Below are 27,223 nucleotides of genomic sequence, written 5' to 3' on the forward strand. Positions count from 1 at the left end.
ATCTCCATGGATGTGCTAGGAACTAAACGTAGGTCCTCTGAAAAAGCAGCCAGTGCTCTTAGCCACCAAACACTCTCTCCTCTGTGGGATTTTCAAGGGTGGGTACAGCTTCATTTTAGGGTGACAATCCATCCTGACCTCAGATTACTCTCCCCTTGCTCACTTCCCTTAAGCCAAAATGGAATTTTATACCCTTAGCCTGAAAGCTCAGTTTAAGTGGGCTTTCCTCTTCAGCCGTATTAGTCTATTTTTTATTATGACAACAAACTACAGGAGGCTGGGTAACTTCCTGAAGAAAAGATGTTTGTTGAGCTTCTTACTTGGCTTCTAGCTATGGAACACCAAGGTCAAGAGACTCCATTTGATGATGGCCCTTCGTGCTGGTAGAATCTTGTTGGGTCTCAGGGTATCACGTGCAGAGATAGAGCACGTATCAACATCTGTGTCTTGTCTTCTGACGTCTCCAGGATTTATGGGGCTCCACTGTAAGGACTGTAATCCCAGCCACCCTCCTCAGCCCCCGTCTCTAGGTGTTGTAGCTGGAGAGAGTGCCCACTCTTCTAATACCTCAATAAGGATTAAATGTCAATACGTCAAGCCTTTGGGGACACACACATCATATCCTCACTGTTATAGGAGCATTGCCTAACACCCCAGGTTGTGCTCCCTCTTTCTTGCTTACAGCATTATCTTTATGGTGCTTAGAACAGCCTGAGATATTTGCTTCTGTTCTCCGAATTTGTCTTCCTCGCCATCTAAGAGATTCTACAAAGGCAGGCACTGGGTCTGTCTCATTTGGTGACTGTCTTGGTCTCCTGGCAAGGTGCCCAGTACACACCAGTTACTCTGTGTCTATTGAGAAAATGGTGATCCCACTAATACTGGCTCACTTAGGGTGTCTGTTGCCATGAAGAGACACCATGATCACAGCAACTCTTACAAATTTAATTGGGGGTGGCTTACCTGGCTTACAGTTCAGAGGTTTAGTCTGTTATTATCATGGTGGGAAGCGTGGTGGCATGCAGACAGGCATGATGCTTGAGAGGTAGCTGAAAATTCTACATCTGGGTGGCAGGCAGCAGGAAGAGAGAGTGACACTGGGCCTGGCTTGAGTTTCTGAAACCTCAAAGCCTGCCCCAGTGACACACTTCCTCCCACAAGACCACACCTACTCCAACAAGGCCACACTTCCTCATAGTGTCCCTCCCTGTGAGCTTATGGCGGCCGTGTTCATTCAAACCACCACACTGGTTTAGGTTTTTAGTCTTTCAGTGGATCTGACTGCTGGTGCTGTCTCTGTGCAGACCTGAAGAAGAGTGGGCAGGAGTGAAGGACTCTGAAGGACCCTCAGGGTCTCCTGTCACTTGTAAAGGGCTGGGGTATGCTCCCCACGGATGGAGGGGAAGACAGTGTGCACTGACCTCTGCCTTGTACAGGGGCAGCAGCTGCCTCGCCGCCTGACCGGAACCTTTCTATCCAGTCCTCTCTGTACTTCCCCCTCCATCACCCAGACCTTGCTCTGATACGTGGGTCCTGGGTTGCCTTCAAGCTGCCTGTCTCCCAGGGTATGCACCAAGCCACATCAGAGGACTCTGAAGAACTAGTCTCACTGTCCAGTTCCTCCGTGGGACCCTCTCTGGATCTCTTTTTCTAGATCATGAAGTCTAAACCCTTGAAGGGTTTCTGTTCCCAGTGTGATCGGCCCGAGCCTACCCTCTCAGCTGCAGCTCCCCCTCCTTGATTTATGCCCTTTGCTTGTGTCCTGGCCCATAGGGCAGCTTGCCCCTCCTTTCCATTCCCTAAATATGTTGGCTCCTGGCCTCAGCCTGAGCTTTGCCTTCTTTCTGCAAACTGCCTTCCTTCTTATAGACTTAGCTCAAAAGTTTCCTTGGTGAAGCCTTTCTTGATTGGCACTCCCTGGCCCCAGGCATCCTTCCTTGGAGTATTTACCCTGGTATCTTAAAGTTGACAACTTTTTTGTTGCACCTGCTAGGTTGGGACTTTTGAATGAAGTGGTAGTGTTTGTAGTTAGTTTGGGCTTTTTGGCCTGAAGAAGCCACTCAGTAAATGAGTGGGAAACTTGATAGGATGGGTGAATGGGTGGATGGATGGATGGATGGATGGATGGATGGATGGATGGATGGAAGAAGAATGGATGGTTGAAAGGATGGGTGGGCATGTAGGTGGATTGATGGATGGATAGCATTTTCAAGGTTTAGCTCAAGTGTGTCTTCAGTGAAGCCAGCAAAGGTCTGTAAGAAACTTATTCTTGTTGGAATGGAGGGTTTGAAGGTCTTAGTCTGGCAGTCATCATGGCCCAGATTATTCAGGCAAAGGGACACTTTTGTCCTCATGGGCACAGGATTTTGAAGACTGGGTGGGTGTTACAGGGATCTCAGAGGCTATCTACCAACCTTCCATGGCTTGCCACAGTCCCCTCCACAGTGTCTTCAAGTCTCTCTACCTCTGCTTGAGCTCCTTTGGGGTGCCCCCACCTCTTTATTTTTAAGACAATCTTTAGTGTGTGTGCATGTGTGTGTGTGTGTGAGAGAGAGAGAGAGAGAGAGAGAGAGAGAGAGAGAGAGATGTATGGGTACACAAGAGGCCAGAAGAAGTCACTGGGTTCCCCCGAAGATGGAGTTACATGTGGTTTTAAGTCGCCTAAGCTCAGGTCCTCTGGAAGAGCAGCAGGCACTCTTATTGAGCCATCTCACCGGCCCACCCCCACTTCTGAAAAGCTTCTTTCAGATGTAGAGCATTGTTCCCAGCTCTTGCTGCTGAGAGACCAGATGGTGCAGGAAAGACAAGAGCGGGTCTCTGGGTCTTCTGCCTCCTGCTTCCTGTACACAGACTCTGCCCCTGGCTTTGTTTGCCTCCTCTCAGAGCATCCAGGGCCACTTTGTGGATGCTCTGAAGGGTTTATGAAGTGGCTTATGAGGCTATGTCTGTATCTAGCTGGTGGGCTGTGAGCATTGCCTTTCCGGTGGGAAGTAGTCAAAGACTCCTTTAGTTCTTGGTTTAAGGGGGAGATTAGGGCTCTTTGGGTTTGAATATATCTATGGTTACTAATAGAAGAAGCAACTATGCCTCTAAGCCTTATGATTATCTCACTTTGTCAATGTGGTAAATCAAGTACCCAAGGAGAAAAGATAATTTGTCGGTATTGTGAGGATGCATGGTACTCACAGTGGGCCCAATGCTTTCCCGAGACCCTACTTCCAATTAAGATAATTTGCTTGTTCAATCTCACTGCAGCTGTGGGAATCAAACTCTATTCATTTCCCTACTTGGTGAGCAGGATACAGAATCACACAGTTTAGGTAAATTGCCCCAAACCCTACTGCTGGTGTCTACCTGGACCAGCACTGGGGCTTATAGCCTGGTCTAGGGTCTGTCTTGAGCTGTACCACCTAGGATGAAGAAGGAACATTCCTGGAATTGTATGGCTCTGAAAGTTTGTTCCCATTCCACAGTTCCCAAGAGTGACAGCAAGATGCTCTGTCAGCAAAAGGAGGAGGCACTGCACAGTGGGACAGAGCACAGCAGTAGAGGCTGGAGAGATGGCTCAGGGTTAAGAGCACTGGTCGCTCTCCCAGAGCATTCGTGTGGCAGCTCACAACCAGCTGTAACTCTAGTCCCTGAGGATCTGACATCCCCTTGTGACCTCCTTAGCCACAGCTTACATGCAGTAGACATACATACATGCAGGCAAAACAACCATAAAACAAAAAGGCAGGAAAAATTTAAAACACAGAATTATGTGCAGAATGGGCCGTCTGAGAGATGCAGGCCGAGTTTTTGAAGTTCTCTGGATCCTACCGCTCAGAGTACCTGAGGGCTGCCTCTCGCTCCCCACCCCAGTGGGCGAGATGTGTGGGAACCCACGATGGGGCTGGGTTAGGCTGGAGCCTAGGGCCTGAACTGCCAAGGCTTTCCTTAGTGGCCGGGTCTCTCTCTAGGGAGAGCTTGTGGAAACAGAATAGAGAATTGACGGTGACAGCAGACACTGCTGAAGAGGAAGTTCCCAGACTGTGTCGGGGCATGTCAGAGAGGGGACCTGAGAGGCAGCAGACTAGGGGGCTCTAGGAGGTCAGATAGGTGGCTACGGACTGTAACCGACTTTAAAATGCCAGGAAAGTGAGTTCCTCATGTAGACGACCAACTGAAAAGCATCAGGGTCAGAGTCCATTTGCTAGTTTCCGTAGCAGAGGCCTGTGAGCTAGGTGGCTTATAGTAGGTGTCTGTTATTTCCCACGTATGTCTTTGCGACGCTCTGCTCCATCGGAAGTGGGGCACCCTTTTCCTGGAGGGGAATGGCCGTGTACAGCCTTCGGCGACTTGCTTGCCCCCTTCAGCATGCCTCGGTTTATACTAATAACCCTCCAGCTCTTCCTGCACCGTCATCACACGGCGTTCGCCTCGTATGTCTTTGTCATGGGTCTCTTCCTAGGAGAACTGATGTCCTCCTAGAGTGGGGGTCCACCTGCTCTGCTGTGACCTCATCCTAGCTCATTACAGCTGCAATGACCCTGCTTCCAAATAAGGGTCATTTTCTGAGATATTAGGGGCTGGTGCTTGACAGGTCTTTGAAGGGACAGCATCACAGTGTCCCTAAATTCACACACTGAAGTTCTAGCCTCAGTGTCCTTTAAGAACAAAGATGATGAGCCAGTATGATGTCCCTTAAGTGTGGAAAACTCATTTGAAAGACACAACTCTACTATGCAGCAACTCATGGTAGTTCACACCTATCTGGCTGGCATTTGCAAGGCTGAGGAAAGAGAGCTGCCAGAGAGTGAGTGCCTCAAAACACAACAACAACAACAAACCACAAACAACAAAAAAAATACCGTCGTGAAATAAGCCAAAAATGTTCAGAAAAAGACCAAAACATGGAAGAAAAATATGAATTAGAATTTAAAACATAAAAAGGTGATCAGTTTAATGTGTCATTTTAAAAATGTTAAAAAAAATATTTAATGAAAATAAATGATGAAAAATGGAACAAAAAATAAACATTAAAGAGAAACAAATAGAAAAAGAGAAAAATAAAAAGAGAAATAATGTAAATGTCCTGGTTAGCACTGTCAACTTGACACAGTCTAGAATAATCTGGGAAAAATTGAGTAATTGTCTTCATCAGGTTAGTCTGTGATAAAGGGGACCCTAGCCCACTATGGGTGGCGCCATCCTCTGGACAGGTGGTCCTGGGCTGTATAAGAAAGTTGGCTGAGCATGAGCCTATGAGTGAGCCAGCAAGCCACATCCCTCCCTGGTTCCTGCCTTGAGTTCTGGCCCCAAGTTCCCCAATGAGCCAAATAACTCGCCCCACTCAAGTCACTTTTGGTCCTAATGTTGTATCATAGCAACAGAGAAGCAAAGTAGAAGAATGAGAGGAAAGTCTTAAGGAGAAGTAACAGATAGTCAAGGCGCACAAAGCAGGTCTGGCCTGCAGATAACAGGTATCTTTGTATGCAGAGCAGATCCAGTGTACAGATGACAGGGAATGCTGAAGGTATGCAGACAAGGTCCAACCTGCAGATAACAGGCATCTGTGAATTCTTATTGCTTAAAAAAAATGTCTGTGAGGGCTGGAGAGATGGCTCAGCGGTTAAGAGCATCGCCTGCTCTTCCAAAGGTCCTGAGTTCAATTCCCAGCAACCACATGGTGACTCACAGCCATCTGTAATGAGGTCTGTTGCCCTCTTCTGGCCTGCAGGCATACATGTACACAGGATATTATATACATAATAAATAAATAAATAAATAAATAAATAAATATTTTTTTTGAAAAAAAATGTCTGTGATAACTCTATACAGAAAAAGTCAGTATTGTAAGTGATAACTGACAAAAAGGTCACATCAATTAATAAGCTGTGTAATAAGAACACGTCACATACCCGAGATGAATTCAGAAAAACTAACACAAAGACAGTTTCGTACAATTGTTGGACTTTACCGGGTAGGAAAAAAACAAACAAACTATGGACACCTAAGAAAGAAACGTAAGTCACCTTGTAATGGTTAATTTGGATTGCCACCTTGATTGAATTAAACACCTCAGACATTGATGAGATAGGCCTCTGGGGCCATTTGGAGGATCAACTGAGGAGGCCCCAGTTATCTGTGAATAGGCTACAGGTACGTGACTGTTGTTCCCTGCATGAAGTTTGTTGTTGTTGCTTACTTATCTAAATAACTAGTGTGTGTGTGTGTGTGTGTGTTTATTTGCTTAAAAATCTATGAGGGGTTAGAGAGATAGCTCTGTAGTTAAGAGCACTGGCTGTACTTCAAAGGAACCAAGTTTGACTCATAACACCCATATAGTCTCCAACAACTGTCTGTAATTCCAGTTCCAGGGGACCTGACACCCTACACCCTCTTCTGGCTTTGGTGGGCACTGTATGCATGTGGTGATACACTTGGGCAAAACACCCATAAACACAAAAATAAAAATGAAGAAAAAGTTAAATAAACTATTGGAGATTAGATTGAGGCAATTAGTTTTTTAGAAAACCTGTAGTTTGGGGCTTAAAAAATTATATAGAATTTTCACAAGCCAAGCGGATCTGTAAGAATCAGTCATTCGAATGGCATCATCTAACCACTCATACTCTCTCGGGAATTTTTACCCATGAAGTCCAAGGTCAGGATCTTGGCTTCAACATTGCTTTTCTCAGATAAATATGATTTCAATTCAGGACCCCAATTTCCTTCTGTTTTTACATATCTAATTCTATAGATTCTAATTTTTAACCCTATCTAGATATGCCAATGATTTTTGTCTTTTCACTGCTTTGTAAAATAAAACAGTGAGAAAAATCTTTATAGACACAGAAATCGTTTATCTGCTTTACTGGTGGACTCAAGCAAATTCCTTAGTAAATAAGTCCTTTGGAAGAGCTTCAACTATGTACACACTCATGTGCGCGTGTGTGCATGTATATGTGAGTTTGAGTGTGTATGTACATGTGCATTGACAAATGTATCAGTTTTTTAAAGGCTTGTTTTTATTTTTATTTATGTATGTGTGTGCATACACATGTATGTGCTCATGGACGCCCTAGCAGGCCAGAAGGAAGTCACTGGATCCCACGAAGCTAGAGTTACCGGTGTTAGAAGTCACCCAGCATGGGTGTGGGAACCGAACCCAGGTCCTCTGGAAGAGCAGCAAGCTCTCAACTGCTGAGCCAGCTCTCTGCTCTGCATATGGGATTTTTTGACACTTTATGTCAGATGAAAATGAAGCATTGTGGCTCAGAGTTAAGAGCGTTGACTGTTCTTCCAGAGAACCTGGGTCTGATTCCCAGCACCCACATGGCAGCTCACTATTGTCTGTGACTCCATTTCCAAGGAATCTGACACCTTCATACATACATACATAAAGGCGAAAACACCAGTGCATTTAAAATTTAAATTATTGAAAAAAAAGAAAATGAAGCAATGTCTTTAGGATAATTGAGAAATGCAAGCCAAGGATTTTATAACCAGCAAAACTCACAAAGTGCACACTGTTATGAAGGTGCACACACTGATTCACAACTGTGGCATTGCAGCTAAGTGACTGTTAGGGGGAGGCAGCATACTACCAATCACTATATAGCTCAGACTATGGTGATTGATGGGTGGTGGTCATTTTATCATAGTTATTCTAAGACTATGGTTTGAGGGTACAGTCATCGTGATGGCAGGAGCAGCTCTTGGTTGGGGTAGCGAGATGAGGTAACTGACACACTTCCTGGCAGTTTAGGAAACAAGACAGGAAGTGGGCTAGGCCATAAACCTCAAACCCCTACCCCTTACCCACTTCTTCCCCCTGGACCCCATTGCCTAAAGCAGTGGTTCAACCTTCCTAATGCTTTGATCCTTTAAGGTGACCCCCAAACATAAAATTATGTCATTGCTACTTCATAACCCTAATTTTGCTACTATTATGAATCTTAATATAAATATCTAATATATTAGATATCTGATTTGTGACCCCCCACCACCAAAGGGATCATGACCCACAAGTTGAGAAATACTGCCCTAAAGGTTTCTTAACCTCTCAAAACAGTGCTGCCAACTTGGGATCAAGTGTTCAAACCCTTGAACTTAAGGGGAGCATTTCATATCCAAGCTATAGCACTGGTTAGTAGCAGGGTAGAGTTGGACCTAACACGCACGGACCTCTTTGTGATCACATAGTGATAGCATTGTATGAGACTGATTCCCTGCCCAGAAGGCCCAGCCAGTGAATGAGAGTGGTGTCAGCTATTTTCCATCCACGAGGTACAGTCAGTGGGTGTCTTACTTAAGTTTCTTCTGCTGTGCATGGTGGCACACGCCTTTAATCCCAGAGGCAGAGGCAGGCGGATCTCTCTGAGTTCAAGGCCAGCCTGGTCTCCATGCTGAGTTCTAGGAGAGCAAGGGCTATGTAGAGAGAACCTGTCTCAAGCACACACACACACACACTCACAAAGCAGTATATCACCCATGACCTCTTGCCTAATTGTGACAGAGCCCACAGTGAGCTGGGCCTCTCTCAAATCTATCATTAATCAAGAAAATGCCCCATGGAGTTGCCACCTTGCCAGTATGATAGAGGCATTTTCTCAGTTGCGAGTCTTTCTTCCCAGGTGACTCTAGCTAGTGACACGTTGACAAAAGCTACCTAGGACAGTGGGTGTAGGCCCTGAGCACCAACAGCTGTAGGTATCCCAGAAAGACCAGAAGCCTCCTGGCCTGATGGGAGGCCCTCCACCCATGCCATCTTACCAGCGAGACTGGGCCCGTGCAGAATGCAGCAGCTGGTGAGAGGGAACTTCAGAGGACAGAGACACACTCTGAACCACAGCACAAGGATGCGGGCAGCCGACTCCTGACTGTGGGACTCTGGCTGCTGTGCACTAGATTCCTTCCCTGATCGTGTGGGAAATGAAAGGATGGGGCGAAAACTGTCAGTCAAAAGGGACTTAGAGACAGCCGTAACTTCCTCATGGGCAAGTCCATGATTGGCTGGAAATATACACTGTGGAAGGAGCTGTAAAGAAACCTAGCAGGGGCCTGCTGTGCACCTAGGTTAGGTTATCTGTAGGGGTTAAGGAGGGTTGATATTAGTCTGGTTTACATGAGGTGGCCTCAGGCAGTTGGCCATGGTTTCTTTATGTGAATAATTTTTTTTTTTTGAGAAAGGGTCTCACTCTATAGGTCAGACTGACCTTGAACTTAAAATCCTTCTGCCTCAATCCCCTGGTATAGCTGATACTTATAAAGATGTTTGCAACAATAACTCATTGAACTAGACCTTTATTTGTATAGTGTTCATATCTGTTTTTATTTCATTATTTCATGGATATGTATGTCTGTGCACACGTGTGTACACATGTGTCTTGTGGAGGCCAGAAGACAACTTTGGGTGTTGTTCCCCAGACACTGGCCACCTTCTTTTTTTATAAGTTTTAATTGAGTTTTACATATATGGGTGTTTTGCCTGCATGGATGCCTGTGCGCCACTGTGTACAGTGTCCACAGAGGCCAGAAGATGTTGAATCCCATGGGTCTGGTGTTATAGATGACTGTGACCAGCTCCCTTGTGGATTGTCTGAAAGAGCAAACAGTGTTCTTAACCTACGAGCCATCTCTGCAACCTTGTGTTTTATTTCATGGTGAAGTCCTTAAGAACAGTCTAGTACAGAGCCTGCTATGGGGGCTTACAGGAAATGCTAGCCTTTTCCTTCCCATCACTTGGGGGTATGGATTCAATTTTTTTGTGATGGACACTGAGATCAGAAGTTTATATAACCCCCCAAACCCTGCTAGCTACCAAGCTGTTGGTTCCCAGGATGAAGGACCCTGACACCCTTGTTCACTTTGGTGTCCATGGCACCTGGTACCCTTAGCCACTCAATACTGAGAAGTGAACATGTTCTTTAGTGGTAGACTGATGCCCACTTGGTGCTGCTGGAAAATTTCAAGCCGTGCATGTTAGCAGCTAGGCCAAATCATGTCCGCATTTCATACGAAGGACCATGTACAAATCCATACACCACAGTCTGGCCCTGCCTCTGGGCCACCCATTACTTGTCCCAGGCTCCTTGTCCCCATGAGAGCTGTGGTCCTAGCTTTGCCATCAACTTTCCTGGGCTGTTTCCCTGCAGTTTCCGCCAAGAGAAGACAGACACTGTCCGCTGCATCAAGTCCTGCCGTCCCACCGATGAGGCCTGCATGAGAGACCCTGTACACACCGTCTCCCACACAGTCATCTCGCTGCCCACCTTCCGAGAGTTCAGCCGTCCCGAGGGTGAGTAGACCAAGATGGAGGTCCTGGGACCTGCTTCAGAACCTCCTTCTGATGGAGCGGAGGGCCTGGCCTGCAGGAGCCCTTCCTTGTAGGATGTGGTGGGGGTGGGATGCACGCCTTTCCCACCAGGGTTCCTAGGCTGCACAGCCTTTCTCTCTCGTCGTCAGTCTTCTGGTGGGTGACATTTGTTCTGTAAATAGCATTCAGTGTTGATTTGAGGCTGAGCACTGGGGGGGGGGGTGAGGGGGGCTTCCTGAGGGAAGAGGATTAGAGGTGATTGGCCAGTGTGGGAGGAGGAAAACAGGAACTTGCCGCAGATCTCAGCTGGCAAGGGCTGGAGGTAAGTGGGGTAGTGTGGGCATTGAGGACCAGGACACTCCAATGGGTTTGGAAGGATGAGCAGGAGGGTAAACCCGAAGCTGAGGCTTTTCACCCCAAGGCTCAGAGAACCTCTGAGAGGTCCTAATAGGTGAGGTTGGTGTGTCAAAACTCCTGGAGAATGGGGCAGATGGATAGAGTAGCTGGACTGGAAACAATGTGACCCCGGGAGTAACGACAGCTGTGTGTCCTCCTGGTTCTCCACGGACATGGCAGCCGCCCTCACATTCCTGAGTCAGATGTGGGCTGCACGCTCCTAGGTGAACCACTCTTCCCGTCACACGCTGGGGTGTGTAGCTATGGGCTTCTCTGGCCCCCAGTCACCTCCTTCTTTCTTTCTTGTGCATGGAGTCTTCCTCCCTGACTCACCGTTGTCTAAGTCTGCTAGCGGCCATCCAGTTAGCTTGTGTGCCAGACTCTGAGAACATACTTAAGAAAGGCCTTCCCTCTCCAGGAAAATGTGTGACCGAGTCATCCAGAGTGACCCCTGGGCCAGCACTGATAGAGTCACACAGAATCACTAGGCAACAGTAGTGAGGGAGACCTGGGAGACCCAACAAGGCCAGCGATATCCTGAGGGGAAGTTCCCAGCCCCCACTTCCTTTCCATTGGCTCACTCTTCCAGAGAAGTCGTCACAGCTGATGTCTGCCTTGTGAAAAGTGGGGTTTCCACAAACCTACACACGGGGCTAGAGAGATGGCTCAGTGGTTAAGAGTGCTAGCTGGTCTTCCTGAGGACCTGGGTTCGATTCTCAGCACCCACGTGGCCATTTACAACAGTCTATAACTCCAGTTCCAGGGGATCTGACACCTTCACACCATGTACATAAAATAAACTTAAATAATTATTTAAAAAAAAAAAAAGCCACACTTCTTTCTTTCCCAAGTCTCCAGCAGCCATTTTTACAGTGTTCTTCTACCCTGTACTGACGTAGGAATCGGCTACCCACCCGTGTACAACCAGAACACCTGGTAATGTGGGTTCAGGGAACGGAGAGCGCTAACAGGACCCTCGGCAGACATCAGCCGGCTTCTTCTCTATAGACAGGGAAACCTCCCCAAGATTACCCTGAACCAGGCTGGCATCTGAGTGGTGGCTCCAAGGCTAAGGCAGCTTGGGTTGCTTCACGGTGAGGGGCTCTGGAACATGGCTCAGACACCACTGCCCAGCTGAGCCCACACTACCTACTGGCGCCATGACCTCAGGGCACATAAAAACAAAATGTCTTTTTTTTTTTTTTTTTTTTTTGTCTCAAGGCATCAGTTTCCCCACTGATAGAACAAAGATTGGCTACAGAGTGATGGTCAGGACTCTCTAGCCTCCACCCAGAGGGTCGGTGATTTCAGTGACGTCACCTTAGGAATGATCCTGCATCACTAGGGGTGGGGACAAGTCTCTGGGGAGGGAAGGGATGGACCAGCAAGCACTACCACCATCCCATGCCACGCTCTCACTTGCTGCAGAGATCATCTTTCTGAGGGCTGTCACACCGCTGTACCCTGCCAACCAGGCCGACATCATCTTTGATATCACAGAAGGGAACCTGCGGGACTCCTTTGATATTATCAAACGCCACGAGGACAGCATGACTGTGGGTGAGTGCCCCTCCGCAGAGCCCAAAGCGCTGGCTGAGGTCATGCGATCTGGACAGGGATGACCTTTCTGTACCCCTTCGCTCCCATCAGCGTCCCCTTCCCAAGACCAATTCCGCCTGGCCTCCAGGTTCTAGCCAGCAGCCACCTCCTCTAGTCTGGGGAGCCCAGCACTAAAGAATCTTCTGGGGATCCACCCTGGCCATGCCACTGACTCCACTGTAAACCTTGCCGGCCTCAGTCTCCCCACTTACAAAATGGGTAGATTAAGTAGATCCTGCATCTCAGAATTGAATTTCAAAGGTTTTTTTTTTTTTTTTGAATTTTTTGAGTTTGCCAGGGCCAGTCAGCATGCCCTGGTCATTGGGACCTGGTCTGTCTGTCTGTCTGCTATTCCCATGGTGCTGTAAGAAGAAATGCAAACTGGGCTTCAGAGGACCTCCCCCACCCCCAATCTAGTCTAACATGGGACTAACTTGACTTAGCATGCAGTCTCAAGCCATTTGCCACCCCCTCCCTCTGTGTCATCGGGTGGGAACCCTGGCCGCCACTGCCCAGCCTTTCATTGTGGAGTCTGCTGTTCTTGCTCCCAGCATGGCCAGTGTCTCTGAAGGACCCATCTGTGTTGGTGGCACCTGGGTTTGGTGACAAGGAAGTGACACTGGGGCAGGTGCTGGCGAACTCCCGGAGGGGAGATGTGAAGGAAACCAGGAAGCCACGCTCACTCTGTAGAGGGGTCTGTGGTTCCTGTTGCTATCTGTGCACCTTAACTACAACCTGCTCACCTGGAAAGCCCTTTAGACTCACTCTGCCCTGTGACCTTTGTCACGGTAGCTCATCTGAACTGACTTAAGTAGTTTTTATTTGTGGAGAGTGAAAACAGTCACATCTACCATTTCTGAATTAGATTTACGCTCTGAATATTTTAAAGTAGTTCAGAAACTGCATGGCGGTCTCCCTGCTCTCCCCTGGGCCTCAGTTTCCCTTGTCTTCTAGACTCACACTGCCGAGCCTGTGAGGTCTGGGTCAGAGCAGAGCCTTTGCTGACTTGGCCCCCAGGTGGCGCTGTTGGATCTCAGAACCTCCATCCCTGCTGTCCCCCTACCCTGACAGTTGCTAAGCTGGCAGCTAGAGAAAGGGAATCGTTACTGTCCTGTTGCCAAAGAGCCATTTATAGCAACTTTACAAGCTCTTAAATGGGTTTGCATGTTGTAAACACGACTGAGTCATTTGGGGGCTCACCACCCCCGGCTGCCTCCTCCGCTGTTTGGCAGCAAGGATAATTAGTTAATTACAATTAATGGTTCAGCAGCCCTCACTGAGATTCCGAGGAGAGGGCACACAGCCCGGCTGCCAGCCATCATAAGCCTCACCTTAGCTATGGACGAGGGAGGTGCAGTAGGGAGGGGGTGGTGCTAGAGCTTGGTCTTGTGGGTGACAGGGAGCACCCTGGCACTGGCCTGCAGAAGCCCCCTAGTGCCTGCCCTGTGAGTGACACAGTCCAGGCCGCTGTGACCACAACCCTAGGACCTTCCAGTCTATTTGCTCTCTTTTACTTTCTGAACACTTGAGTTATTGGCTCTGGCTGGCCCTTATTCATAGAGGTAGATGCTGCCCCTAGCCTCGTGTGCGCACACACACACATACACACACACACATACACTACACACACCACACACACACAACACCGCACACACACACACCACACGCACATACCACACACCACAACACACACACACACAGCACACACACCACACACATACACACACCACACCTTCCTGCCTTTCCCCCAGAGATGAGCACTGCCCCATCTATAGACTGAGACAGTGTGCCTGCACCGAGCTGGCCCTCGTCATTTTCATATCTTCTATTCTCAGCTAAATCAATCTATCCTGGAGTGGTCAAAGCTGAGAAGCTGGGCAGGAGTGTGTCTGATTCCACCAGTGCCCATGGTGGGCTACAGTGGCACTCCAGACGGAACAACCCCGGCTGGGTCTACTTTTTGGCTTCCCATCTGCTAGGTCAGAAAACTGATTGTGTTAGAGTGAGGAGGCCTCATCTTTTTCAACCACTTCCACAAAAGGAGAAATAAGGGCCACTGGGGGGGTGAGGGTGCCAGTCTTTACTTAGTGCCCCGGGGACACAGCTGGCCATGAAATAGCCCCAGGTGTGTGATGGGTGACCACAGGTAACCTTCAGACTGTGGGCGGCCTAGGAGTGGAATGCATCAGAGGCCACGGGAATGAGCGTTCCCTTCACTGTGCTTGGTCATGGGTGCCCTGATCTTTGGAATTCTAGACTTGGGCGGCATGGGGGTGGACCCCCAGCCCTAGGAAATTCCTGCGGCTCATCTCCCTGCTTACCGAGTGTCCCAGTCTTTTCCACTCCTCAGCAAGTTTGCAGGGGTTCCATGTGCTACACACATCGCCTCTGAGATGGAGAAGGACACCAGCTAGGGCAGGTCGCACTGAGTGGGGACCAAGACTGTGTTTGTGCTTGTGCTCTGGTCTAAGACTCCTCCCCTGGACTCGGTTCTCGGCTTGGGACATTCTCTCTGATCTTGCTTGTAGCCTTATTCTTTTCCCCTTTTCTGCCCAGAAACATCTCTGGGTACCTGGGGATGTCCACCCAGAAGCTACCCTGTACATGGCTCCAAACCTGACCGCTGGGGGATGGAATTTTCTCTTGAGTTTTGGCCCGGCATGTAGCAACCCTGGGAAGGGCTTTAGCCCTCATGGCTTCTTGCCACCGCTGCACACTCTCGCCCCCGCATTCTTGTTCAGTCCTTGCAAACATGACTACTGGGAATAAGACAGGAAGATCTCCCTTGGGCAACGGAGGGAACGGAGTCAGATGACCTCGTCAGACTGTGCAGCAGCCAAACCCGGGGCCAGGTGTGTCTTCTGATTTATTTGGGACAGTGCAGCACTCATGTCAGGCCCTGCCTTAAACAGTAACCCTAAGGCTTGGCCAGCAACAAGAGCATGGTTCCAGGCTATGCACGCCTCCCGTCCGCTGCTCCCTTCCAGACCCGGGAGGCTCCTGTGTCCCTGACAAGAGGTACGGGCCTGTATATGACCATGCAAGGGCACCTGCCTGCTCACTGGGCGTGCTGAATTCCTGCCTGTTTAAACCACAGCCCATATGGGCACTTCCTACAGAAGGCTTGCTTAGAGAGGCCCAAACAGTCTTCTCATATGCAGGAGCCTCACAATCAGTGAGCCTGTGACACACCAGAAACTAGCATCCGGTCCCTGGAACGTGGGGAAATTATCTCCCCTCAGGGACAGGGGAGCAAGTGCTGGAGAGGGGTCACCTGGCAATGGAGACCAGGGCTGACATGAGCCTAGGCTTCCCCAGAGCTGGAGCCCATAGGTGCACAGTGCTGGTATAGAGAAAGCTCTCCAAGTTTAGAAGTTCCAGAAAAATAACCAGCAGATGAACCTTTGAGCCCCTGTGGCTGTGGTATTCAGGCCCTTGAAAGTGACAAGACAGTGAAGTGCCTGAGTGAGCAGAGGGGGGGAAAAAAACCTAAAAGGGCCAGGCTTCCTCTAATGTAGTCTTTGGGTCTTAGGGGATCAGAGAGATGCTGCCCAGGGCAGAGCTGATGCCTCTCCAAAGCCCCTTCGCATTCCTCTCTCTCCAGCTGTCAGTGAGACATGAAGAATGCTTCTCCAGCCTGTGGAGAAGTGCTCTGTTTAATGCCTGGGGCATGCTCAGGCCACCACAGAGCCTTCCTCTCCTGCTCCGGGTTCACGCTTCACTCTGCAGAACCCAGGCTGCAGGCAGGGTGCTTCGAGAAACTGAGCAGTGACTAATGGGGAACCCTAGCCACAAGTGTGAGCTACTTACTGTCAGCCTGAGTCCTCAGGCCTCTGGGATTTAGTGGGTACCTGAGCCCCAGGCCTCCCCTCCACCCTGCCCCTCTGTTTTGCTAGAAGTGGGAAAAAAAAAAAAAACAAAAAAACAGTATGTCTAGAATGAGGGTTGGCTTGGCCAAAATTTTTACTAAAACCTCATCAAAGCCAAGAGGAGACGAGAACACTGATATGATTGGGGGGGGGGCTAATTGTTCATTGCCATCCTGATCCTGTACCCCATCATCCTCCGCAGTATCCTTAGAAACTATGAAAATCTCCTCATAGTTGTCTGCATGACAGCTGTGCTGGTACAGATGTTAACAGCGGGCTACACAAGATAGGCTTCTCAGAGGAGGTACCACAACTGGCCGTTGTAGCTGGGAGGTGTTCGAGGACCCTGTCAGACCCACGGTTGCCCCACCCCACTCTCAAGAGGCCACCATGAAGCCCATTTCTCGCTGGTATGTACCCAGTGGTGCCTGTCCCACCGGTATCTGCCAGCAGCAGGTAGGTCTCGGTCCCATTAAATAGTCATGAGATTCTGGGGCCAAGCTGATGTTGAGGAATATGACCTTCTCAGATCCTTGTGACCAAGAGATGAGGTTCACTGGGAGTGGGACAAGGTTCTGGAGCACCCATTTCAATTCTCTACCTGGCTGGTAGGCAGGTGTCTCTGCTCTGGCAGGTGCTATCCCAGGGCTCGTGCGGACACTCAGCATCACATCCTTCTGCCGCCATCTGCCCGTGAACCGGCAGGCCAGGCCTTCCAGGGTGGGGAACTCAGGTGGCCACTGGGGTCACTTGTGATCCAGAGAGGTTATTTGAAAGCTGAGCAGAACCCTCTCAGCTGGGAACAGCTCTGGGGAAAACGGCTGTGACTTCTACACTTCATGTTCATTTCCGGGCAAGTCCCAAGGTCTGACTGGTGTGTGTGTGTGTGTGTGTGTGTGTGTGTGTGTGTGTGTGTGTGTATGTGTGTAGAGGACCGAGAGCAGCTGTGGATGTTTATGGGGGATATTGGGCTGAGTGTGTGGATGCACGTGATTTTGTAATGTTTGATTTTGATTGGTTCCCTGCTCTGGCTTGCAGAAGGCATACTATATCGAAGTATAACATCAGAGCCCTGCAGGCCTCATGCCCCTAATAGTAGCCACCTTAGGAGCAGGAACAGGGTTGGGAACTCTGCCAAGTTTTTTCTGGAGTTACCTGGTGCCGGGGCTGCTGTCACCCAGCTTGTGCCCTGAGCCTCTTCATGAGTTCCAGATGCAGCCTTGAGGACGATGACTTCTCAGATAGCTATTAACAGAGAAAGAATGAGAAGTGCCCGTCTGCGACTTACGGCCAGTTTTCTGTTGTCCTCAAACTCCTCAGTCCCTAGATGGCTTTGGGGTCACAGTTTCTATGTACCCCTAAAGAAGGGTGGCCTCCTCAGCTCCAGGCGCAGGAGTGGCTGGGTAAGCCCCGTGCAGTTGGGAAAGCTGGAATGTAAGAAGGAGCGAAAGACGGGCCGGCTCACCTTGGGCACCGTTGCTGCGTCAGGTTAGGAAAGAGATACTCTGATTACAGAGTCCCTTCAGGGTGACCCCAAAAGGGACTTGTGAGAGAGGCCTTCGCATGCCAGGTACACCGAGGCCTGCAGAAATCCAGTGCGAGTTCAGGATCTCTAGTGTGGGATCTGAGCATGGCTGCAAATGCCGGACCCACCCGGGCTGAAAATAGATCCAGGTTCCTGATCAGATGGGACACAGGAAGCAGCTCAGCTGAGCCCAGGAAGGGCAGCACAGGTGATTCCTTCCAGACCCCAGAGGAGAGACAGCATGTCATGGGAGCAGCAGCGGGGCAGGGCCACCAACACACACCTTCCACCAACTTACAGAGTAGGTTGGAGAGTTCTCTGGGCCAGAGCTGAGATCCATGGCTGCAGATGGTAGGAAAGTGTAGAACAAACAAACATGAACGCCACGGTGTCACTGTGTGACTCGAAGGTCGTCGCTGAGACCTCTCTGCACAGTGCATGTAGCCTATCTTCTGGGAGATGTCTCTAGGAGGAGAACCACCCACATGGCCCACACTGAGGCTCAGGAGGAGCACAGAACTGGAGCCTGTGTCCAAGGACCCGAGCCCTGCTGGTGAGAGATGGTCCAGCCACTGTTCAGAACAGACGCTGATGTTTAACACAAAAAGTATTTCGTGTTTCCGACATCACCTGAGCACGCGCGCATCACCCGCCTCATATAACACTCCCACACCCCATCTTTTTATTTATTGCTATTATTGTTTTGAACTAGAAGCTCGCTCTGATGCCCAGACTAGCTTGGAACTTGTGACAGTCCTCCAACCTTAGCCTCCCAAGTGCTAAGATTATAGACAAGGCCACTGTTCCCTGATCCTCTTCCCCCTCTTAAAGGTCACAGAAATATATTTCATTTTGAACCAGTATTTAAAGTCTCATCTGTGATGAGTGCATTGAGGACAGGGTTCATCAACTAAAGGTTACTATTTGAAAAATACCAAAGGCTAGGATGCTCCTTTTTAGGGTCACTTGGGCAATCGATTCCAAGAGGCCCTGATAAGAAGCTGATCCGAGCCAGGCGGTGGTGGCACACACCTTTAATCCCAGTACTTGGGAAGTTCGAGACCAGCCTGGTGTACAAGAGCTAGTTCCAGGACAGGCTCCAAGGCTACAGAGAAACCCCGTTCTGGGCTTGATTCAAGCTGATCACACAACCTCTCTGGACCTCTCTTCTCCTTTCTCTTCAAGTAGTTTTCCTGCCCTATAGGGCTATAAGGATCAAGGTGGTGTGCATATTTAAATACAAGGTTAGAGCAGCCTGCCTGCATGGGCCGTTAAGACAAATGAGCCCCTTGGGAGAAGCAGTTTGGACCTCTCTGGTGAGAGCTCAGAGCACCCTTAGATGGCAATACGCAAGGGTTTCATGGGGCAGGGCAAGACTGTTCGCTCCAGTTCACTTCGCTGCCTGGGAACTGTTTAACAGGCATGTCCGATAGCCTGGGCCAGTGAGTCTGGTCTGGCTTAAAGAAAAGTGGAGGACATGCCTCCCATCTCCTGCCGGTCTTGGATTCTCTCACTTATGCTGAAAGAGCAGGTGTGACCCTACCCTGTGATCCCTGGGAAGCAGCTACACATGCGAGTCGCTCGCCTGCCTTCAGAATGCTGCCTGGCAGCTTCCCTAGCATGCTTCCATCGCGTTGCCATAGCTGAAAGTACCTGTTCTTCAGGAGTTGGCTGCATATCTCAGGAGGGTGAGAGTAGTATGTGACAAGACAGCCATGGGCAGTCGAACGTGTTGTGCGCTTACAAAACCCTAGGGATGTCATTTCTAGCTTAATCTATAGACGATACACACCTGTACAGCCGCACACAGTGGTCCCAGAATAGGGACTTGTGAATGAAGACACTGACCTAGTTCACCCTTCTTGCCTTAGCCAGAAGAACCGAGCCTTGGCTCTTTAGCGTCCGGTCGTCATCACTGGTCCAGCTAGCAGGATCTGAACTGCCTCTTTAAACCATCCCTCCTAAGGGGTTAAATATGAGAGACTGACCCTGCCCTGAAATCCAATTTGGCAGGTTTGGCCTGGGATCAGTGGGCACTGCAAACGACATTCAGAAGCTCCAACTAAAACAACAGCACAGCCATCCCTGCCCAGTGACGAGTGATTGACCCTGTCCTGGCTTTCACGGCAAATCCCAGGGATTAGGCGCCTTCTCTTCTCCGGGAGGCACAGCCCTGTCACCCGGGGCCACACCCTGGCCAGCAGCCAACTTGCTTCCCGGGTGAGAGGCCCAGCCTCCTCCTCAGTCTGGGATGGGCCAGGGCTTGACTCTGCCACGAGGCTGGCAGGAGGTGCAGGTAGGGCGGGGGGTGGGGGGGAGTGTATCTCGCAAAGGGGACCAGACAGAAGGGTAAGAAAAGGACAGACACTTTCTGTGCTCCCTGTGTTGGGGCGCCATGGAGCAAAGATGAGATGTTCCTGATGGCCTAAGGACTCTCGGAGCACCATAGGAGATGGCCCACCCCCACCATCACAGACACAGAAGCTCAAGGTCTCCACCATCACAGACATAGAAGCTCAAAGGTCTCCACTATCACACACACACCCCAACCCACAGGCATGGGGGAATTGGGGGATCTCAATGAGGCCATGACCTCTGCTAGACACCTACTGAAGTGATGCTAAAGGGCCATAAGCAACAACCTGAGTCCCTGACCTTGCCCAGGGAGCTCCAGGTGACCCCTGGAATCCTGCTGCGGCCTGAACGTTCACCCAATTGTGACAGTGTTGCCTTCCCTGTCAGGACAGCTCTGGGACTCAACATTAGGCCCATATCCTAACCTAGTTGGTGGTCAGCAGCCCTTGCAGCCACCACCCCAAAAGAGGAGCAGGTATTAAGGGATGTCCCACCCAAGCTAAGCACCACATATGCTATTACCCAGTCACAAGAGCCAGGCAGTTGAAACTGTGTGGGTGAAAGTGTCCAGGTCCCTAAGAGAGACTGACCAGTATGATACCTTCCTCACTCCTGGGCAATGGTGATCCCTAAGATTAGACCTGCGGACTGGCTGGCAACTGACTAAAGAGTTCATCCTTTGTGCTCGCTTGATCCCTGTGGACGTGTGCCTAAGGACCCGGGGACTGTGAACTGCAGGCATGTCCTTCTGAAAAGATGAAAGGCTCGGGTATTGAGCAAGTATCTGAGCGCATAGAAAGGACCAGAGGTGGCAGAAGAGCTATATATGATCCCCTTACGCATCCCAGGGGGAGACCCCATGATGCCCACAGGTGAATGGCAGAGGAGCCAGCAGGCAGGGCTACAGATGGGCTCTGTGAGCACGGTTCAGAGACAGAAATCCTGTATAGTCTCCAGTCAATGTCAGATGTGAGCCCTGGGAACCCTGAGGCGTGAGATACTGCCCTGCTCACCTGGCCCGTCCTGCACTCATGGCTGCTGTTGACCAGACCTCCTGCCCTGCAGCTGCTTCCCAGACAGCACGTCCCCATTGCCTTGTCATACCCTGGCTGCACTGCAGAGCGCAGGAAGCATCCTTTCGAGGAGTATACTTGCCTGCTATGGTCCTCCCCTCCTCATGGTAGAACCGGAGACCCACTGGGTGGCTCCCTCCCTGCCAACAGTGGTGTCAACTTTGTCTCTCCCTACTGCCTGGCCGGAGTGATATCTGCAGCCCAGCTCTGCTCGCTCCTGCTCCTCTCTTCACAATAGAACAGAAGGGACAGTCTGTCTGCCTTTATCACTGTGGAGTTAAGCAGCACCTAGCCGGAAGCCAGGCTCCAGGCTGCCGTGATGCACCCAGATCTGCCCCCCCCCCCCGGCACCTCCAGCCTGTTGTGCTCACCCCAGCCATGCCCACACACCCCAAAACATCCTCTCTCCTCTCTTGGACTTCAAGCACAGCATTCACCTCCTTTATGTCTTAGTAAACTATTTGTCTTTACGACACACCTCAGGCCCTTCTCTGAGACACAATTGGGAACAACGCAGGCGGAGGGACAGATGTGCCCCCTGCATTGTGCACTTTTTATCCCAGTGGTAAGCAACGAGCCGTGTGATACACACAGTCCGGTGGTGAGCAGCACTCCGGTGGCATAGGGCAGGGAGGATATACCGCTCCAAATCTGGATACTGGGGACACTGTGAAGGCCTGAGAGGTCCAGGAAATGAGCCCCGGGCAAGCCGTAGGAGGAGGGCTGAGGGAAGAGCCTGCACAAAGCCCCGAAGGCAGGTGCGCTCGCTGTGCTGAGCGGCAGCTAGAGCAGAGGAGGAGTGGAGATGGGATCTCGAAGCCACAGGGAGGTCTTGCCATGGATTTCCACTAAGCAATGCAGGAAGCTGACTGGTAGAGAGGTTTCTCTAGGTGCTTCCTGGAGTGGCTGTCAAGATGATGGTGGCTCTAACCATGGGGGTCCAGTAGGAAGGATAGGGTGTGGACAGATAGGGATATTATTGGAAAGGCAGGTCACATTTGCTGACAGGTCAGAAGGGGATTTGGGTTTGATGGCGGGTATTTGGCTCTGAACAGCTGTAAGATACGTAGCCAGAGTGGTGTCATGGTGACAGGGGAGTGTATGGTTATAAATCTTTCGTTCAGTCCTTGAGTTTAAGGGGCTTGTCAGACACCTCCAGATAGAAGGAGAGGGGAAGAAGGAAGTGGAGTTGGAAAAACTAAAACTAAACAAAACAAAACAAAAACCAACAGATGTGGCTGGAATCATGAGCTGGGTCCTTCCAGGAACCATACTAGTTAGGGACTCAAGAGTGGATGAGCTTGCCGGGCAGTGGTGGCACAAGCCTTTAATTCCAGCACACAGAAGAAAGAGGCAGGTGGATCTCTATGTGTCCGGGGCCAGCCTGGTCTACATAGCTAGTTCCAGGATAGGCAGGGTTCCACAGAGAAACCCTGTCTCAAAAATAAAACAAAACAAAAAATACAAACAACAACAACAACAACAAAAGAGTGGGTGAGCTCATGCATGGGAAGAGGAATGACAAAGAAAGGCTCAGACTGGATACAAGCCAAGGTAGCCAGAGGTCTCAGAGACAAGGATGGCTGGCAACAGTGGCAGGGGAAGAGCCTGGAACCCAGGCAGGACTGTTAAGCTGTACTGCTGAGAACCAGGCTAGGTGAGGACCAAGGATTCACAATTGTTGGCAATACTGAGGCCTTGCTGACCTGCATAAGACAGTTTCCATGGAGTCAGGACAGACACACTGGAGGGACCACTAGTTTCTGGATCCATGGTCCTGGAAGCACTTTTTGGAAAGTTGGGCCACAGCCAGAAAGTAACAGCAGGGATGGGAGGGTCCGGGAACAAGTTGCAGCAGGTGAGGGTTTGTGTGACTTTCTTCTCGCTGACAAGGCGGTGATCGGTGCAGCACTCCTTTTGCCTCCACTTTGTTTTCGAACACACACACACACACACACACACACACACACACTCACACACCTCCTAGGAGGTACCAGGCCCTCGCACCCACCTTCTAGAAGGTGAGAATGAAGGGGATGCAAGCCTAGGTGGAAACGATGAGCCCTGGCCCAAGGTCCCGTGTGGAGGAGAAATCTCGGTAATAAGAGAACTTTGGTGATGAGTGACCCCCAGGTGAAGGCACTCAGTGTCAGCTGAGAACAGCTCCAAGTCCCTCACTCTGGGAGGCTGGGCAGGGTTTGGGAATAGGATTTTCTTGCCGTTCTAACAAATCACCTGAGAGAAACAAGAGAGGGTTCCTTTTGGCCCAAAGTTTTCAAGGGCATGGGTCATCATGGCAGAGGGGGCATGGTGGGTTAGCTGAAATCATGGCTGCGAGGAAGCAGGGGTGGGCAGGGAATGCCACTACTCAGTGACCTTTCTCCTTTTATACTATCTGGGTTCCTATCCCATGGATGGCCCCACCCCATCCCAGTTAGTCCTCTGGGGAACCTAGCCATGTACTCCTCAAGTCTCCTAGGTGATTCTAAATCAGTGGCATCGAGTGTGAAGACTGATCACCACAGAGAGGAAGGAGGGAGGTTTAGGAGGGAGTGGGACCATCTGTGTGTGGTTGGGTATGGGTCTGAGGCTGAAGGGCACTGCAGGTAGGTGAGTGGGAAGGACTGGGGTCGAGGCAGGGACACAGGAAAGGGAGACAATGCCTTGCCCATCCTATCACAATATAAAGTGGGAGCTTCAGGTGGCACATCTTTCTAGAAAGTGGCCAAAACCTTCCTTCCCTTTCTTTTGTTGAAGCCACATGGCGTGGGGGAAGGCGCAGCGGCCCAGGTTCTGGTTGGAGTCTCGGTTTGCCTCTTCCTGGCTGTGTGATCTTCAGTGACTCACTCAGCCACACTGAGCTTTAGTTCCTCTCCGCCCCCGACAGACCACAGAAAATGATAGTACTGGTCCCAGCCACAGCCAGCAGCACTTGGTGTGTGAGCTCTCGGGGGGGGGGGGGGCGTTGCTGCAGAAAATGCTGGTTCCCTGTCCCAGACATGGGCCGGGGAGGTGTAGACCCAAGCTGGACCCCTTCACATCTCTCCTCATGTCTCCCCGGGGCAGCTGCACCCGGAGCTGTCCTCCTCCACTTGGCTGCCTGCAGGTGTCTGCTTGATGCATCTGCTTTTGCTCACTGGAGACTCCGGGCAGGGTACATTTATAATAATCCCAAAATACGACTGATGAGTTTTGCTGAAACATGCTGAGTGACAGTTGGTATTTTAAATATGCAGCCTAGACACCTGTCCTCCTTCCTTTCCGGCCATTATGGGGTTTCTTGGGCAGGCAGGAAAGGCAGGGTGTGGGGAGTTCAGACACAGCCTTAATTCCTGGTGTGATGGCTCTAGAATTCCAGAAACTTCTGCTGAGTTTGCTGAATGATTTTTGTAAAATTTACTTTATGTGTTTGAGTGTTTTGCCTACACACACACACACACACACACATATATATGAACTGTTTTCATGCCTGGTATTTTCAGGGGTCAGAAGAGGGTATTCGGTGCCTTGGCACAGGAGTTTTCGATGGTTTGAGCCACCATATGGGTTCTTGGAACCAAATTGCTCTCCTCTGCAAGAGCAGCAAGTGTCCTTAACTACTGAGCCCTCTCTCCAAGCCTTTGCTGGAGTGTTTTTTGAGTCAGGTCAAGGCAGTACACACTGGAAGCATCCATGTGTTGTGTCACACAGTGAGGTGACAAACAGTTGAGCCTTGAGATCAGTCCTGCCATGGACTGACATCCATGGCCCTGCTAGCTGGAATTTGGGACATCTTACTCTCAGAACTTCATCCTTGGCTCCTCCCTCCTCATGAATAAATGATCGTCCTCGCAGCTCAGTGGTGGGAACCAAATTCAGCATGGTCCCATGGGATCTTCCCCATACCTGCCCTGTGGCCTCTTTTCCAACCCATCTGCACCTTAGTTATGTAGTTTCAAGTCAAAGATTCTTTACTTCCTCCAAATCCAAAATACTTCAAAGCCTGAAACTTGGTGATTGTCTAAGGCTATAGGAAGAATATCCCACACGGCGAGACTTGGTTTCACCTGCAGCATCTGAAATGAAGGGTATTGCCTGCCTAAGTGTGTGTAGAAGGCAAATATGAACCAGATGAACTTTATGTTCAGGTGTGGGGTCCTTCCCTGTCATATAGCAGGACATGTGTATTGCAAACATCCCAAAGTTCCCATCGCTTCTGGTCCCGGTGTTCCGGGAGGGAGTGCTCAACCTGAGCCAACAGCTCTCCTTCCTTGCCTTTTCCTCCATGCTTTGGCTCAGGTTGCCTGTCCCAGCCTGTGGTCCTGATGCTGGGAGGTTTGCTGAGATCTGGTGACTGCTTCTTTTCAGGTGTCTGGGGCTGGTGAGGGATGGGAAGTAGCCACTAAGGTCAGACAGCGAGCCCAGCCCTTCGATGTTGCCCTCTCTCTCCCAGGTGGTCCCCATCTGAAATGTCAGTGCTTTAGCTGTTGGTCAGTGTTTCCCAATACTTCTGCTTGTGGGTGACGATTTCCAACTTTGTACTCAGTGCTTGACTGTGTGGCTCCTGCGTTCCGCAGCCGTTCACTAAGCAAATCAGGCACAGAGGAGCCCCAGGAGCTGGGCATGCAGGACTAGCTGAGACCAGCTGCCTTTGGCCTTGGCTCTGCCCTGCAGTAGGAGACTGATCATTGGGGAGGAAAATGTACCCTATCCCTAGTATGGCTTCATGCCGGAATAGTTTCTTATGCTCTGCGTGGGGATGGTGATGACATGTAGCTGTCAGACTGTCACCTGTTCCTTCCCCAGTCAAGCCACTGTCTGTTCCATCGCTATAGCCTTGCACACGGTGTCTGAACTCATCTTGTTCGCTGAGATTCTCCGACAGCCCTGTCCACTCCATTGCACTCTGTCAGTTCGAGTCACAGCACTTCTCATGTCAGAAGCTGAACTTAGACCATGTGAGGCTTGTATGAGGTCACACAACTGACTAGCACATAGCCAGCCCGGGAAGCTCAGGGTATGACTCCGGATATCGGGACAAAATGTTGGAAAGCCAGAGAGCCCAGATGAGTTTATGTCATTTCAAACAGTTGATAGACAACTGGATACATTACTTGGAAGGAGCTCAGATGGGCTCTGGGACTACCAGCCCCAAAAGACAGACTTCCCCTACTGGACCTACGTACTTTGTGTTCAGGAGCAAGGATCCCAGAACGTCAGCTTCAGGTTACATAGCAGAGTCGAGACATGAAGGTGAACTGCCCCAGGGGGCTACATTTTTTTCAATGGGGAAAAACAGACTTAATTATATCTCTAAGAGGTGCAGACACGCTGAGGAGGAATACCAGCAGCGCCTGGGACCTGGAGCAGAAATGCCTAAGATGAGGATTTGGATGGTTAAAGCTGTTGAGCTCAGTGCCACACACTCCCTTCCCCGTGTGTGTGTGTGTGTGTGTGTGTGTGTGCGTGTGCACATGTTCATGTGTGTGAGGGTACACATGTGAATACAAGTGCATGCATGCATGTTGTACAAGTGTGTGCATGCACAGTATACATGTTGAGGTCAGAAGACAGTCTTTCATGTTGGTCTTTAGGCACCTTGTATCTTTTGTTTGAGAGAGAAACTTTGACCTGGTTCTCTGTGCAGTAAGCTAGACTGGTTGGCCATTGAGCTCCAGGGATCCACCTCTGTCTGCCCCCCCCCCCATCTTGCCATTACTAGGTTACAGATGTATGTCGCCACGCCTGGCTATTTACATGGGTGCTGGGGGTCCTAACCCAGGTCCTCCTGATTGCAAGACAAGCACTTTATGAAGTGAACCACCTACCCAGCACCACTTTGATTTTTTTCCAGAACCTTTGAAAAGGAGGGGACACCCCACCATGGGATGGACATGTCAGGCTAGATGGAAGTGGGCCACTTGCTGCTACTCTGGTCAGTCAGATAAATACGCCCTTTGCCAAAGCCTCCCATAGCTCCCAGATGCTTGCAGGGCAAATATTTGTGTTAGGTTTTTCATTTAAAACGTTTTTGTACAATATATTTTGATCATCTATTTTCCTGTTCCCCAACTCCTCCCAGATTCTCTCCCCCCACCTCCCTACCTACCCAGCTTCATGTTCTTTC

At 50.1% G+C, this 27,223-nt stretch overlaps 1 protein-coding gene across 1 annotated transcript in view; it reads left to right on the forward strand.

The window, feature by feature from the left end:
• Positions 1-27,223, forward strand: part of Fbln1 (fibulin 1) — a 77,377-nt gene that overhangs the window by 44,506 nt on the left and 5,648 nt on the right. The window contains exons 15-16 of the mRNA XM_057791752.1: positions 10,140-10,282; positions 12,125-12,256. Coding sequence (XP_057647735.1) covers positions 10,140-10,282; positions 12,125-12,256 — 275 coding nt within the window. The remainder of the gene's footprint in view (positions 1-10,139; positions 10,283-12,124; positions 12,257-27,223) is intronic.

This window comes from Chionomys nivalis, chromosome 17 (genome assembly GCF_950005125.1).
Source record: "Chionomys nivalis chromosome 17, mChiNiv1.1, whole genome shotgun sequence".
Classification (NCBI taxonomy): Eukaryota; Metazoa; Chordata; class Mammalia; order Rodentia; family Cricetidae; genus Chionomys; species Chionomys nivalis.